The sequence below is a fragment of the Vigna angularis genome, chromosome 4, assembly GCF_016808095.1.
Source record: "Vigna angularis cultivar LongXiaoDou No.4 chromosome 4, ASM1680809v1, whole genome shotgun sequence".
In the NCBI taxonomy this organism is placed as follows: Eukaryota; Viridiplantae; Streptophyta; class Magnoliopsida; order Fabales; family Fabaceae; genus Vigna; species Vigna angularis.
Window position 1 is genome coordinate 21,424,453 of NC_068973.1, and position 16,975 is coordinate 21,441,427.

Sequence of the window (16,975 nt, forward strand, 5' to 3'; positions counted from 1 at the left end):
TCATCTGCTGATAGGAAATTGGAAAGAAAAATTAATTCTCTTGTGAGTTTGGTGGCATAGTTGGCTGCCACTCAGAGACTAGCACCTCCATCTACATCTGTTGCCCGATTGTGTGGTATATGTCCTTCCAGTGATCACTATACGGATGATTGTCCTTCCTTGCAGCAACTTATTGCCCATGATGCATCTCAAGCCTATGCTAAAAATATACTCATCAACAGAGACTTGTCCAACAACAGGTATAACTCAGGGTGGAGGAATCACCCAAATCTGAGATGGTCCAACAATTCACAACAACAGCCGCAACTCCAGCAACAGGCACATCAACAACCACCACCTTTCCAGAATGTTGCAGGCCCTAATAAACCATATGTGCCTCCACTTGTTCAGAGATATCGAAGGCAACAACAACAAGAAATTCCTGCCCAGCCAGTTCCCCAACCTTTCACTTATTCTTCTAAGCTTACGTTAGAGGAGTTATTGAGACAGATGACTTTTCAGAATATGCAGTTTCAGCAGGAAACTAGAGCTCAACACATGCAGTTTCAGTAGGAAACTAGAGCTTCCATTCATAGTCTTACTAATCAGATAGGTCAGATGGCCACACAACTAAATCAGGCACAGATCTTAGAAATGTTAGTGCCATTACCCTCAGATCAGCAAAGCAGATTGTTGTTCCCTCCATGCCACCTGCTGCTCCTACACCTGCACCTGCTACTTGTCACATAAAAGAGGATCAGGATGGGCCAAGCAGGACATTTGAGGTGGGTGGACCTTCTTCCTCTTCCGGTGGTTGTTCTTCTTCTACGGGTGGTTCTTCTTCTTCTACCACTACCACTAGTGCATCCTACGTTGCTTCAACGACCTATCCCTCTTCCCTTTCCTCCAAGAGTGATTCCTAGCAAAAAGATGGAAGAGGTGGAGAAGGAAAGTAGAGGTGAACATACCTCTACTTGATGCCATAAAGCAGACTCCTAGATATGCAAAATTCTTGAAGGACCCGTGCACGCATAAGAGGAAAATGAAAGGAGATGAAAGGATCAGCATAGGCAGTAATGTATCCGCGCTCATTGGTAAGTCAGTCCCGCACATTCCTGAAAAGTGCAAGGACCCAGGTACATTTTGCATTCCCTATGTGATTGGAAATAGTAAATTTGAGAATGCCATGCTTGATTTGGGTGCTTCCATAAATGTCATGCCTCTTTCAATTTTTAAATCCTTGTCTCTTGGTACTTTACAACCTATGGGTATGGTCATTTAGTTGGGCAATAGGAGTGTTGCCCATCCGACAGGTTACATAGATGATGTGTTGGTCCGGGTCGGCGAATTGATCTTTCCTGCTGACTTCTATGTCTTGGAAATGGAGGAGGGATTCTCTCATGGAGGAGAGCTGCATTTCGTTTCCACTACTGCTCTGTGTTTCATTTTTCAACTCAATTACATTTTCTAGTTGTGCTACGTTTAACACCGTTCGGTCACAGACTTGACTGTAGACCATTCGACCTTGTATTGTCCTGTTGAACCATTCTGCGTGTTCTTAATCGTCGTGTTTGTGTCAAACCGTTCGGTTTGTGACTACCTGCACCTTGGCCACCGTTCGATTAGTCTTTATTTTCTAGTTTAGTCTCTCGGTCTCGGTTCCATTAGCTTGATGTTTAAATGCTTTTATACCGTTCGGTCACATACCTTGCTGTAGACCGTTCGGTTTTGTTCTAGTAATTTTTTATGCATGTGTTCAGTTGTCTTCTTTGTTGATCAGTTTCAGTAGGTTGTTTTATTTTTACCGGTCGGTTTTCCTTGATGTTTTAACATGTTTCTATTTTATTATTTAACTACCGCTCGACCTTGTTCTGCATTAGCTTGTTTACTTTTTCATTTCTTAATTCCATTCGGTTCTTAATTGTATCGTTCAACTTTCTTCTGTGTTTACTATTTTTAATTGTTTTGCTTAACTAACGTTCGGATTCCTTCTCTATTAACTAATTCTGTTCTCCATTCCCAGTTGCATTCGCTTGTAGTATACCGTTTGGTCTCTAACTTCACTATTAGAGACCACTCGGCCTTCCTTTGTTCCTCTTCTGATTTCAATTACCGTTCGGTCTTCAACTTTTCTACATCTCTTTCAGCGTTTTTAATTATGTTTGGTATTCTTCAGTGTTAATTTAGTTTAATTCTCCTTGCAAAAACACTTTCATACCCTCCCCCCCACTAAGTGTTTAACCTAAGTCTCGAACCACATTATGTCCTTGAGAGACGACCTAGGAGTCACTTCCTAGCACTATACTGTATTCTTTTTGGCACATTAAATTTGTATGGGGTGCGACACCCATCACTCCTACTATGGATGATGATGAGTTTGAAGATGCTGAAGATGATGGAGAGGAGGAAGATTCAGATGACAGCATGGGTTGATGAGGAGCTGAGATAACATCTACTGATGGATGCTATCACCTCTAGAGCAGGATTTTTATCTTTTGTTTTGTACTGTTGAACTTATTTGCTTATGTTATTAGAATAGGTTGTGATGTTCTCAGTTTAAAACTTTATCTGCTATGATGGTTTGCTTGTGATTTATGCATGATGAGTATTGCTTGATGATGCTTGGATATTGATTGATGTTGAGATTGTGCACTATATGTTGATATACAGGTGGTTGTTCACGAGCTATGTGAACAAATGCATTATGTTGTGATTGTGATTATGATGCTAAACAGGATGTGTATGTGGAATGTTGAACTAGTCTATATGTGAGGTTTTGAACTCCAGAGTTTTTGTGATTGAATGCTATTACATTGAAAGCATGAATGACTTTGCCCAAGTTTTTATGATTGAATCACTTGCTTGTTTGTATCATATGATCAAGGCCATTTGTTGGTAACCCTTTATTATCAAAATGCATGATTTTAGCCCAACAAAAGAGAGCAGAATGTGTTCTATCCTTTGAACCCTTAGCTTTGAAAACGTTAGAAAACCCTTTTTGAAAAGCTTTTCGTTGAGTTGAGTTGAAAATATCTGGTGGTATTGATAAATGTTCATGTTTGGGGTTGTTGGGAGGTTTAAAAAGGTAATATGAAAAGCATTGAGCTAAGCATGTAAAAAGTAAAATAAAAAGGAAAAGAAAAGAAAGAAAAAGAAAGGCTCAATGCAAAAGAAGGTTGGGAAGAAGGAAGAATGGTTGTGTTTAGATGATTCACTTAACTCAAGGATTTTGTGATAAAAAAAAAACCAATTTTCTTGTTAGCCCAGCCACATTATAAGCCATAGAAAATTCCTTGTGATTATACTTGCTTGTGAATGTGTTTGATTGTGGTTAAATGAAAGCAAAAGTTGATTCATGTGACATTGTGATAGTAGAGTGAAAGAGTGACCTCTTATACACTTGTGTGTTTGAGTGAAACACTTTATCTGGTGCGCAAAGATTCCATGAGCACATGATTACATCTATGCTTAGTTGATTAATCATTCATGAGAATAACATTTGTTGGATACTATGTGATTATGTGAACATTAAAGCATGTTTGCATCTTGACTGAATTCTTTGTGTTGAGCTAACTTGAGTAATTACTTATCTTGAAAGAAGGAGTTTTGAATGTGGTGAACCATTGTATGGATTGGTGGAAGATTGAGTTACATCTTGTTTGCTTGAGGATAAGCAAAGTTCTAAGTTTGGGGTTGTGATAACAATTGAAAAACTGTTATTTTTATACTTAATTTTGACCTTAAAGACAACCTTTATGACTTAGAAATTAGCTTGGAATCATGTTTTTGATTAAGTTTTGGAAATAAGAGAGTTAGATAGGTTTTATGCTTGGTTTTCCTTGTTTTTGCAGGTTTTAAGATGAATTGAATGAAAGAAGTGAAGTAGCCAGAAGTTGGACTCAGAAAAGGAAGAAAAAGTGCACAAAAGAAGAGCCGCAAGTACTGTTCAGCGCAGCCACTTTTACCGCTGAACGACACTCTGAAGTCTCGCAGTCAACGCTGAGGGGCAAAAATGCAGCTGAGCGTCAAAATAGAAGAATCATACTTACCGCTGAGCGCCATTTTATTGGGCCTTGGGCCAATTTTCTGTAATTTTAGGAAGCTATATAAGGTTTTAGCCGAATTAGGGTTAATATCTTTAGACAGAAAGAGGCAAATCACACTTTCTTCACCCCTTCGAGGAGGATTTTGGATGCGGAAACTCCTTTCCTCAAATTCTAGGGTTCTATCTTTCATTCTTTCATTATCTTTCATATAGTTTCACCATGTCTATAGTGAACTAAACCTTCATTGTTGTTGGGGAACCGATGTAGTCCTTTGAAACTCTCATGTATTGAATTGGTTCTTTAATCTATATGCTTTCTTTCATTAATTGTTAGGGTTTTTCTTCTATACTTTATGCATGCTTTGTTTAACTCAATCAATTGCATGATCATTGATGTTATTTGTATGGACACATATAAGTAAATCTAGAACTAAAGAAATTCTCGTAAGAGCAATATTGCCTAGACATAGGGATAGGAGGATTGGTTGCCTTTAAGCTTCTGTGCGAATGTAATGCATGAATTATTGCTAGGGAGACAAGACATTGTAAACTAGTGATTAGGAGTAGGCTTTCTTCGCCGAGACATTGGGTTTAAGGTAAATTAGAAAGTGGCTTTAACATTAATGAAGAAAGATGAATTCTTGAATACATGAGAGTGGATAGGATGAATCGGAAACGCCCAACAACATAATCATTCATATTATACATCAACCGTTTTTGCATCTTTCAAGTCCATTGATCAAAACTTTGCATTCATGTTTATTTTTCATAGTTCAACAAGAATATTTTCGGTTACAAGTCTAAGATAATCAACAAATCACATAACTGTTTAGGCCATGAGTCCTTTGGGAAACGATACTTGGTCTTACCATTTTATTATTACTTGATACGATTTGGTACACTTGCCGAAGGTTAACACTAGGGCGATGAGCGCCAACTTCCTTGCACCGTAGAGCGTCTGGTTGCCTCTTTCAGCGCCCTCAGCGCCACTCCTCTCGCACCACCGCCTGACTTCCCTAAGTAAAGACGCTGAGCACTAGCGTGTTGGGCTTGGATTCTTTTTTCTGATCTATTTAAGGACCTGTACATGTTAGAGTTGGTATCTTTGGGCAGTAGAGACGCAGAAACACACTTTTCCACTCTTTGGAGGCAGAATTTGATGCGGGAGCTCTCCTCTTCAGTTTCTAGGGTTTTTCTATCACTTTCATTCGATTGTACACCTAGTTTCTCCATGATTATGGAGAACTAAACTCATTTGTTGTTGGGGAAGATGTAACCTCTAAACTCTCATGTATTTGAATTTGTTTTGAATTATTATACGCTTCTTCCATTAATTGTTAGGGATTTTCTCCTTTGCTCTATGCTTGTTATGTTTATATGATTCATGGCATGATGTTATGGTTTTTTTTGTTATTGGGAAATACTTAGAAACCACGATCTGCAGAATTTCTCCCAAAAGCAATATTGCCCAGGGATGAGGATAGGAGGTTTGGTTGTCTTAAGCTTCTGTTCGTAATGCAAAATTAATTATTAGGGATGCAAAGGATTGTGGTCTAATAATTAAGGATATGCTTTCTTTACCGAGGGATCATGTTTTAAGTAATTTAGATAGTGACGTTAACAATTGAATGAAGAAGATGAATTCTTATATAAATGAGAGTAAGGATGGTGAAATCTAAACCCGAACACCATACTCATCTCATATTATCAAAATCATCCATTCACTTTTGTGTTTTGCCCCAATTGATCAAATTGCATTCATATTTACTTTTTCTGCATTTTGCATTCTAAATCAATGAAATTGTTCTTAAGTCTTAATTAGTTAAGGTGTTACATGATTGTCTAGTGTCGTGAGTCTTCTGGGATACGATACTTGGTCTTACCATTTTATATTACTTGATACGATTTGCTACACTTGCTAATGTGTTAACAAGTTTTTGGCACTGTAGCTGGGGACTCGTGGTTTAAATTATACTTTTGTGTGATTCTTAACCGATTGGACTTTATTTTTTTTTTATTTTTAATTTTTATTTTTATCTATTTTTGTTTTTATTTGTTTGTTCTAATTGGGTGCTCTAGTGTATTGTTCTCTAGTGTGTGCAAGGTACAATTCGGACTAGAAGCACGAAAATTTCTGAACCTCTTCTTACAGGTGTGGACAATAGTAGAAGAAGGAGGAGGAACATGATGTTCATAAAACTTTTCCTTTCTCCTAAGACTCTTCAACAGCCTTCACCTCAAAGATATGACCAAGAAACAAAAAATATGGCTGAAGAGCAGAATGATAGACGTACCTTGGTAGATTATGCAACAGTTATTGGCCCTCATCATTTTAATAGTATTACAAGGCCGAGGGTTAATGCTGCAAATATGGAGATGAAGCCTGCTTTGATTCCATTGGTGAAGAGCAACCAATTCAATGGATTATCACATGAAAATCCATACGAGCATCTGACCACATTCAATGAGATATGCAATACTGTGAAGATCAATGGCGTGCCAGATGAAGCTATTAGACTTAGCTTGTTCAATTTCTCTTTGGGAGAAAATGCTAAGATGTGGTTGAACTCTTTTCCAGAGAACAACTTTACTAAGTGGGAAGTAGTGGTTGCAAAATGTCTGAACAAATATTTCCCACAATCAAAGGTAAACAAGAAATTTCTTCTTTCAGGTAGGGCATGGATGAAACATTAGGTCAAGCGTGGGACCGATTCAAAGGTTTATTGCAGAAGAGACCCACACATGGCTTTGATGATCCTACAATAGTCTTTATATTCCTTGGAGGACTTAGCTCGCAGACTAAATTGATGCTAGATGCCTCAGTTGGAGGTAACATCAAATGCAAAACTCTAGAGGAAGCTTATGAATTGATTGAAATATGGCTAGGAATGACAATGAGATGCATAATGAAAGAGGAGCTAAATTCCATCAGAAAGGAGTTCTACAATTACAATCTCAAGATGCTCTGTTGGCGCAAAATAAAATTATGACTCAACAACTGGAGACTCTGATGAAGAAAATCTCTCAACATCCAAAAGAGTTGTAGAATGTTTCTCAAGTGCAAAATCAACTTTGTGAGTTGTGTGGAGGTGATCATATTAACTGTCAATGTGCTATCCCAGAAGATACCCAAGAGGAAGTCAAGTTTATGGGTCAAGGTAATCAGTTCCATCCAGGTAATTACTACCAAGGATGGAAACCTCACCCAAGTATGAGTTAGGGGCAAGTTGGGCAATTCAATAGACCACCACAACAACAATGGAAACAACAACCCTCCGTATCTGACAGAATGGCAAAGCTAGATGACACACTTCAACAACTTATGCAAGTGTCCATCTTCAATTAGTAAAGTACTTGTTAACAATATTTTTGATCTCTAGAAACGAAACCAAAAACTTGTTGATGAATCGGCAAGTGTACCGAATCGCACAAGTAATATAAAATGGTAAGACTAAGTATCGTATCCTTGAAGACTCTCGACACTAAACAGTTGTGTGATAACTCAATTAATTAAGACTTAAATAAAACGAGATTGTTGGTTTCAAATGCAAAGACATAAAATTAAATCTGAATGAAAAATGATGATAAATAGTAGAGTATCACAAAGATTGACGGATGTTGTTTAATATGAGATGAATATGTTGTTAGGGTTTGATTTCACCAAGTTTACTCTCATGTATATAAGAATTCTTCTTTTTACATTAATGTTAACGTCACTCACTAAATTACTTAGAACCCGATCCCTCGGCGCAATAAGCGTGCCTTAATTCCTAGTTCATGCAATTCCTAGCGTTCTTAGAAAATTAAGTCTGAAGATCAAGAGCTTAAGATGACCAAGTACTCATACCCTCATCCCTAAGATATATTACCCTTGGGAGAATTCAACAAGAACCTAAATTGTAAGGAACCTCCCGGCACTCATGCAATTCATAAATCATGAAACTAAATGAGTTAAATAGAGCAAGCATTGAAACAAATGAATTCCCTAACAATTAATGAAAAAACATATAAATTAAGAATCAATTCAAATACATGAGAGTTCACAAGGTTACATCATTCCCCAACAACAAATAGAGTTTAGTTCCCCATAGAGATGGAGAAACTAGATGAATAATGGAAAAGCATGAGATAGTGAAACCCTAAGAGTAGAAGAGAAAGCTCCCACCTCCAGATCTGCCTTTAGAGAGTAGAAGAGTGTGTTGTTGTGTTGCTCCATCCAGAGATACAAAACCTAGAGCGCTGGGTTCTTTAAATAAAGTTGGAAAAGAGTAGAAATAGGGTCTGATCCAAAAGAGGGAAAATAGAGCAAAAACTGGGTCGGATCTCCGACGCACGACGCTCGGGCACCCCATTTAGTGCGCCCGGGAAGTGGACGGTCCTCATGTAGGGCTTGAGCTCAATTGGTCGCCCAGGCTTCGGGGGCTACCTCAGACAGGACGTCGATTTTCTGAGGCTCAAGCCTTGGACAGGACGCCCAAGCTTCGTACGGTTCCTCCTTTAGGTGCTTTTCCAGGCCTCTCTAAGCTTTAACTCCTTAGCAATTCATCTCTGCTTTCCACAATCTCTCATTACCTATAAAAACAAGGGAAATTAGTCATAAAATCATTGAAATCGACCTCAACTCTCTTATTCACACAACTTAATGAAAAAACATGAGTTCAAGCAAGTTTCTATGTGAAAAAGTGTGTATTTAGTATCAAAATTACATAACAAATAACGGTATTTTCAACCCTTAACAGTACTGAAGCTGCAATTAGAAGGTTGGAGATACAGGTTGGTCAACTAGTTAAGAAGATAGAAGATTTTGGGGATAATACTGAAGTTACCCCTAGGGAGGAGTGTAAAGCCATTATTACTAGAAGTGGCAAGGTGTTAGATGAGAGAAAAATAGAGAGAAAAGAAAAAGAGAGGTTGAGTAAAAGGACGAAGTTGAGAAACAAGAAAAGGAGAAAGACGAGAGTGAGAAAAAAGAAAAGGAGAAAGATAAGGGAAGAGAAAAAGAAGAAGATGAGAATAAAAAGAAAAAGATATTTGAAAAACCCCTTTCTTACCCAAAGACTTATTCTAGGAAGGAGAAAGAAAAACAGTTTGAGCGTTTTATGGAAATTTTCAAGAAATTGGAGATTAACATACCGTTTTCTGAAGCACTTCGACAAATTCCTTCATATGCTAAATTTTTGAAGGAACTCCTCACGAAAAAGAGGAAATATATTGAAGAGGAAACTATTGAAGTATAGGGAAATTGTAGTGTTATCATACAAAAGCTCCTACCTCCGAAGTTTAAAGATCCTGGTAGGTTCACCATTCCATGCACCATAGGGAAGTTAACTGTTGGAAGGGCATTGATTGATCTAGGAGCTAGCATCAACTTGATGCCTCTCTATGTTTAAAAAGATTAAAGGTTTGGAACTCAAGCCTACTCGGATGACTCTCCAATTAGCAGATAGATCCTTGAAATACTCTTGTGGGGTGGTTGAAGATGTACTAGTAAAAGTGGACAAATTTCTATTTTCGGTGGATTTTGTTATTATGGAGATGGAGAAGGATGTAAATGTGCCTCTTATTCTTGGGAGACCTTTTATGAACACTGCCAGAGTCTTAATTGATGTGAAAAATGGAAAACTCAAGGTGAGAGTACAAGATGAAGAAGTGAATTTTGATGTGTTTGAAGCTATGTCTCATCCAAATTATGGTAGGGCATGTTTCCATCTTGACGCACTTGATGAAGTATGTATGATAAAAGAAAAGTTTGTACGTTGTCCTTCTCCTTTAGAGAAAGCGCTCATTGATGTGTGTGAAGAGGTGAATGACGAGGAAGAGGAACTAATTGAGGAGTGCTTGACTAACTTGGATGCATTAAAATAAATTCCTTTTAATGAGTCGGAAATTGAAGAAATCACTACCACGGAGAAAGTCAAGGAAAAGAAACTGGAGTTGAAAATGTTACCACCACATTTAAAGTATGTTTACTTAGAAGAAGGTGGGAATAAACCAGTCATTATCAGTAATTCTTTATCCTCCAAAGAAGAAGAAAAACTGGTGGAAGTATTGAAATCCAACAAAGGAGCCATTGGATGGTCAATTTCGGATCTTAAAGGTATAAGCCCCACTTATTGCATGCATAAAATATTCATGGAAGATGATTATAAACTAGTCGCTCAACCACAAAGAAGACTGAATCTTGTAATGAAGGAGGAAATTAGAAAAGAAGTTTTGAAGCTTCTGGAGGCTGGTATAATTTATCCTATTTCTGATAGTGCATGGGTAAGCGTAGTACAGGTGGTGCCAAAGAAAGGTGGGATGACGGTTACTGGGTGGAGGATGTGCATTGACTATAGAAAGTTGAATAAGGCTACAAGGAAGGATCACTTTACCCTTCCTTTCATGGATCAAATGTTGGAAAGATTGGTTGGGCAAGCTTTTTATTACTTTCTGGATTGTTACTCAAGTTACAATCAAATTGTGGTGGACCCAAAAGATTAGGAAAATACAACTTTCACTTGTCCATTCAGTATTTTTGCTTATAGAAAAATGCCATTTGGATTGTGTAATGCTCCAGCCACATTTCAGAGGTGTTTGCAAGCAATCTTCATGGATGATTTTTCGGTATTTGGTGATTCCTTTCAAGTTTGCTTATCTAAACTGGATACTGTTCTTAAAAGATGCATTGAGACAAACCTTATTCTTAATTGGGGAAAGTGTCATTTTATGGTGACTGAAGGTATTGTTTTGGGTCACAAAGTTTCTTCCAGGGGAATTGAGGTTGATAGAGCTAAAGTGAAAGTCATTGAATAACTTCCACCACCTTCAACTGTGAAGGGAATCAGAAGCTTTTTGGGGCATGCCGGGTTTTATAGAAGATTCATTAAATACTTTTCTAAGATTGCCAAACCGTTAAGCAATCTACTTATCAAAGATGTACCTTTTGTGATGACTGATGAATGTCTTAAGGCCTTTGACATTTTGAAGAAGAAATTGATTTCTGCCCTAGTGATTGTAGCTCCGGATTGGAATCAAGACTTTTAGTTAATGTGTGATGCTAGTGATTATGCCCTAGGTGTTGTTCTTGGCTAGAGAAGAGGAAAGGTTTTTCACACTATCTATTGTGCGAGTAAAGTTTTGAATGAAGCCCAGTTGAATTATGCCACTACGGAAAAGGAGTTCTTTGTTATTGTGTACGCCTTGGAGAAATTTAGACCTTATCTCATTGGGTCTAAAGTGATCATATACACGGATCATGCGGCTATAAAGTATTTGTTAACCAAGTCGGATTCTAAATCGCGCTTGATTAGATGAGTACTCTTACTACAAGAATTTGATGTGGAAATCTGTGATAAAAAGGGTAGTGAGAATTTGATTGCTAATCATTTGTCCCGGATAGTTAATAAAGAAGTTACGAGTAAGGAAAAAGAAATTTGGGAATCCTTCTCAAACGAAACACTTCTCTATTTTCAACAGAGGCCATGGTTTGCTGACATGGCCAATTTTAAAGATGCAGGAGTAATTCTAGAGGATTTTAACTGGCAACAGAAGAAGTTTTTACATGATGCAAAATAGTTTATTTGTGATGATCCTTTCTTGTTTAAGATTGGAACAAATAATCTTTTGCGGTGTTGTGTTATTAATGAAGAAGTAGAAGGAATTCTTTGGAATTGTCATGATTCACCTTATGGGGGGCACTTTAATGGAGAGAGACCAGCTGTAAAAGTTCTCCAATCATGATTTTATTGGCCTACCCTGTTTAAAGATGCTTATATTCATACTAGAAATTGTGATAAGTGTCATAGAACTGGGAGCATTTCAAGATGACATGGAATGCCATTACAGGGAATTTTGGAGGTGGAAGTCTTTGATTGTTGGGGTATAGATTTTGTTGGGCCTTTTTCACCATCTTCCAATAATGAATATATCTTGCTAGTAGTAGATTATGTGAGTAAATGGGTGGAAGTAGTTGCTTGTCCCAAGAATGATGCTAGCACAATTATTAAGTTTCTGAAAAGGCAAATTTTTGCCCGGTTTGGAGTTCCTAGAGTATTCATCAGTGATGGAGGATCTCATTTTTGTAATGCCCAACTTGCAAAAGTACTCAAGCACTATGGTGTGAGACATAAAGTGGCTGCACCTTATCATCCACAAATAAATGATCAAACAGAGGTGGCTAATAGGGAGAAAAAGAGGATTCTGAAGAAAACGATTGCTTCATCAAGGAAGGATTGGTCTTAGAAGCTAGATGATGCACTTTGGGCATACAGGACTGTAATGAAGACTGCTATAGGGTTATCTCCTTTTCAGTTAGTCTATGGAAAAGCGTGTCATTTGCCAGTAGAGATGGAGCATCGAGCTTTGTGGGCTTTAAAATTCTTAAACTTTGATCCCTTTGATACTGCTGATCGAAGTAGAAGGCAAATTCTTGAGCTTAAACTTTCAAAAATTACAAAGAAAAGGTAAAATTTTATCATGACAGAAAGCTGGTAAAAAAGGTTTTTCATCCAGGGCAGCAGGTATTATTGTTCAATTCACGTATAAAGCTTTTCCCTGGGAAAATGAAGTCTAAGTGGTCTGGGCCGTTTACAATTAAGAATGTCAAAATGCATGGGGCGATTGAGTTGATAGATTCAGCTTCTAATGATCCACAAAGAAGTTGGGTGGTTAATGGGCAATGTCTCTAGCATTATTTTGGGGTTGAGGTTGAACATCTTTCCACAGTTATGGAGTTGGTTGACCCTTGAGCATAATGGTGTCAAGCTAATGATGTTAAGCAATCGCTTACTGGGAGGCAACCCAAGTTCCTAAACTTATTCTTTAGTTTATGTTAGTTTTAATTCTGTTTAGTTTGTTTTTAGTTGTAGTATGTGATGTACTTGGTTAAATGAGTAGTATGTTGAAATGGTTTGGCTATAATTTGTTGTTTGTGTGATGATGAGAAGTATGATTGTCTTGTGTTTGCCCTATTGAATTGTGAATAATGTTGAGTAATGATTGCTTTATCCTTTAAGCATAGATGGTGGTTGCTCATAATTATTAAAGATAGATGTTGGGTATGATGTTTATCAAATTGTGGAACCTTGAGTTAACCTGTGAGATGTTGAGCTCCATAGTTTTGTTGATTGAATGCTATTGCCTTGGAATCACAGTTAATTTTTCCTGAGTTGTTGTTGAACTATTTGCTTGCTTGTTACAAATGATTAAGGTCATCTTTTCTTAGCCCTTGTAAGCCAATGCCAAAATTTCAACCCAAAAGTTTTGAAAATTTGTTTTATCCTTTGAACCTTAAGCCTAATGTGAAAAAAATAATACCCTTGAAATCCTTGCCTTGATTTGAGTAGAGTATGCATGTGTGGTATAGGAGAACGGTTCAAGTTTGGGGTTATTGGGTTGTTCAAAGTGAAAAGAGCATTGAGCAAAGTGAATAAAGCAAGATAAAAGCAAAATAAGAGAAAGACAAGCTCAATGCATAAAAGTTGGGATTAAGTTGAGAAGTGGTTTCTTAAGTGAAAAGTAGAAAGAGAAGAGTAATGTTATCTCATGAAGTAAATTGATTCGCTCTCTTAACTCAACGAACTTTGTGTATCCAGAAAAACCAGTTTTCTTCTTAGCCCAACCACAATATAAGCCTTAAGAAGTCCTTGTGATGATAACTTTCTTGTGAATGTGTTTGATGTGTTTAAATGAAAGGCAAAGTTGAATTGTGTGACATTGTGATGGTAGAGTGAAACAGACACCTCACTATATACACCTTTGAGCTCGAGTAAGACACTTTCTTTCCTTGGTGAGGAATGATTCTATGCACTATAGGATAATATTGTGCTTGGTTGTTGATCACGCATAAGGCTTGTGCATCTGTGTGTATTATGTGTTATGTGAGGACAATAGTTGAAGCTTGATTGGCTAAGACTTCATTATATCTTGATTGATCTTTCTAAGATGGGTAGACATGAGTGATTTACTTGTCCTAGAAGAGAATGTTTTTCGTATGCTAGACCATTGTAGCATGGCTATGTTGTTTAGGCCAAGTTAAATTTTTTTGCTTGAGGACAAGAAAAGTTTCAAGTTTGGGGTTGTGATAACGATTGATTTCACCGTTATCTGTGATTTAATTTTGATACTAAATGAACCCTTTTTGACTTAGAAACTTGCTTAATCTCTTGTTTTTAGTTTACTTTTGTGAATAAGAGAGTTCAGGTTATACTTGATGAGTTTATCACTAAATTCCTTTGATTTTGTAGGAAATTGGAATGATTTGGAAGAGGAGTTAAAGTACCAAGGAGTTGGAATCCAGAAAGGACAGAAAAAGCACCAGAAAAGAAGGCTACAGAAGGTCACAAGATTCCTGGTTGCCCCTTTCTCGGGCCCTCAGCGTAGGATGTCTCACATGGGCACCTAGATGCCCTTTTCTGGGGCCCTCGGTGCAGGATGTCTCGCATGGGCGCCTGACTGTCCTTTTCTGGAGCCCTCAGTGCAGGAAGTCTCGCATCAACGCCTGGGCACCGTTCCTGGGTCGCTAAGCGCCAACTTCCTTGCACCGTAGAGCGCTTGGTTGCCTCTTTCAAGGCCCTCAATGCCACTCCTCTCGCACCAACGCCTGACTGCCCTTTGTAAGGGCGCTGAGCGCCAGTGTGTTGGGCTTGGACTCTGTTTTCTAATTTATTTAAGGACCTGTACACGTTAGAGTTGGTATCTGATGAACAAATCTTCAATCGCCGAAAACGGAGTCAAAAACTTGTTAACCCTCGGCAAGTGTAACCGAATGGTATCAAAGAATAAACATGGTAAGACCAAATATCGTTTCCCAAGAGACTCACGACACTAAATAGTTATGCGATTTCTCAACTAATTAAGACTCTAAAGAAAATATTTTGGGGTTTTTTGAATGTAAATGCAATAAAATAAACATGAATGCAATTTGATTAATTGAGGTTAAACACAAGAAAGAATGGATGAAGTTGATGATATTGTTGTTGGGTTTAGATTTCACCTAATTTACTCTCATCCATTTATGAATTCATCTTTCTTTTCATTAAGGTTAATGTCACTCTTTAAATTACCTTAAACCCGATGTCTCGGTGAAGAAAACCTATCCTTGATTATGAGTTCATACAATTCCTAGCATCCCTAATAATTAATTCTGAAGCATAGAAGCTTAAAGGCAACCAACCCTCATATCCCTATGTCTAGGCAATACTGCTTTTGGGAGAATTTCCCCAGTTCTAGATTTTCCCGTATGTGTCCATATTGACAAAATCCATAATCATGACATCGAATGAGTTAAACAATGCATGCTTTGAGCAAAGAGGAAAAACCCTAACAATTAATTAAAGAAAGCATGTATCTTATAAAAGATCTTGAAGAACAAATTCAATACATGAGAGTTTAAAAAGGTTACATCTTTCCAACAACAATAAGGTTTAGCCCTTCATCGTCATGGAAGAACTAGATGAATAATGGAATGAAAGAATGAAAGAGATAGAAAAACCCGAGAAAGAGAAGAGGAGAGTCGTCACCATCCCCAAATCTACCCCCAAGGGGTGAAAAGTGTGTTTATGTGCTTAAGCCATCAAAAGATACTAACCCTAGAAAGACTAAAGCCTTATATAGACTTCTAAATATCACATAAAATTAAGCCCAAGCCCATAAGAATAATAGAAAATGGGTCCAAGCCCAAAACAGATCATAAAAATTATAGAAAAGTGAGCCCAAGCCCATAAAAGTGGCGCTCAGCAGTAAATACCGCTCATCGGCAACAACGCGTCTTCTATTCTGCCCCTCAACTGCATTTTTACCCCTCAGCGGTGCCAACGGGTCCTTGAAAGTGTCGCTCCGCGGTAATTGGCGCTGAGCGGTACTTGCGGCTTCTCTTCTTTTGCACTTTTTGTGTCCTTTTCTGATTCCATCTTCGTCCCACTTCACTTCTTTCATCAAATTCATCTCAAAAACCTGCAAAAACAAGGAAATTAAGCATAAAGGTTGTCCAACTCTCTTATTTCTAAAAACATAAGCAAAAGTATGATTCCAAGCTAGTTTCTCTCATTAATTGTTAGGGATTTTCTCCTTTGCTCTATGCTTGTTCTGTTTTGATCATTCATGGCATGATTTTGTGATCTTCTTTGTTATTAGGAAATACCTAGAAACCATGATTTGGAGAATTTCTCCTAAAAGCAATATTGCCTAGGGATGAGGATAAGAAGTTTGGTTATCTTAAGCTTCTGTTCGTAATGCAAAATTAATTATTAGGGATGCAAGGGATTGTAGTCTAATAATTAAGGATAGGCTTTCTTCGTCGAGGGATCGGGTTTTAAGTAATTCAGATACTGACGATAGCAATTGAATGAAGTAGATGAATTCTTATATGTATGAGAGTAAGGATGGTGAAATCTAAACCCCAACAACATACTCATCTCATATTATCAAAATCAACCATTCACTTTTGTGTTTTGCCCCAATTGATCAAATTGCATTCATATTTACTTTTTCTGCATTTTGCATTCTAAGCCAATGAAATTGTTCTTAAGTCTTAATTAGTTAAGGTATTACATGACTGTTGTTAAGATATCGACAAGTGTACCGAATCGTAAAAAGATAAAAAAGATAAAAAAAGATAAAAAGATAAAAAGATAAAAAGATAAAGAGATAAAGAGATAAAGAGATAAAGAAAGAAAAAGATAAAAAGATAAAAAGATAAAAAGATAAAAATAAAATATAAAGTCTAATCGGTTAAGAATCACACAAATAGAATAGTTTAAACCACGAGTCCCCGGCAACGGCGCCTAAAACTTTTTAAGATATCGGCAAGTGTACCGAATCGTATCAAGTAATAATAAATGGTAAGACCAGGTATCGTTTCTCAAGAGACTCACGATACTAGACAGTTATGTAATTACCTAACTAATTAACACTTTTAAAGAACAATTTGGAATTTTGAATGCAAAACAAGAAAGTGAATATGAATGCACT

At 37.4% G+C, this 16,975-nt stretch overlaps 1 protein-coding gene across 1 annotated transcript; it reads left to right on the top strand.

Moving 5' to 3' along the window:
- The first annotated feature begins 9,448 nt into the window (after window positions 1-9,448).
- LOC108330309 (uncharacterized) lies at window positions 9,449-9,889 on the top strand. The gene has a single exon (XM_017564800.1). It carries the CDS (start codon window positions 9,449-9,451, stop codon window positions 9,887-9,889), a length of 441 nt encoding a protein of 146 aa, XP_017420289.1.
- The last annotated feature ends 7,086 nt before the right edge of the window (window positions 9,890-16,975 follow it).

Excerpts from the sequence above, each read along its gene's own strand:
- LOC108330309 (XM_017564800.1), top strand. The coding sequence starts at position 9,449 with ATGACTCTCCAATTAGCAGATAGATCCTTGAAATACTCTTGTGGGGTG.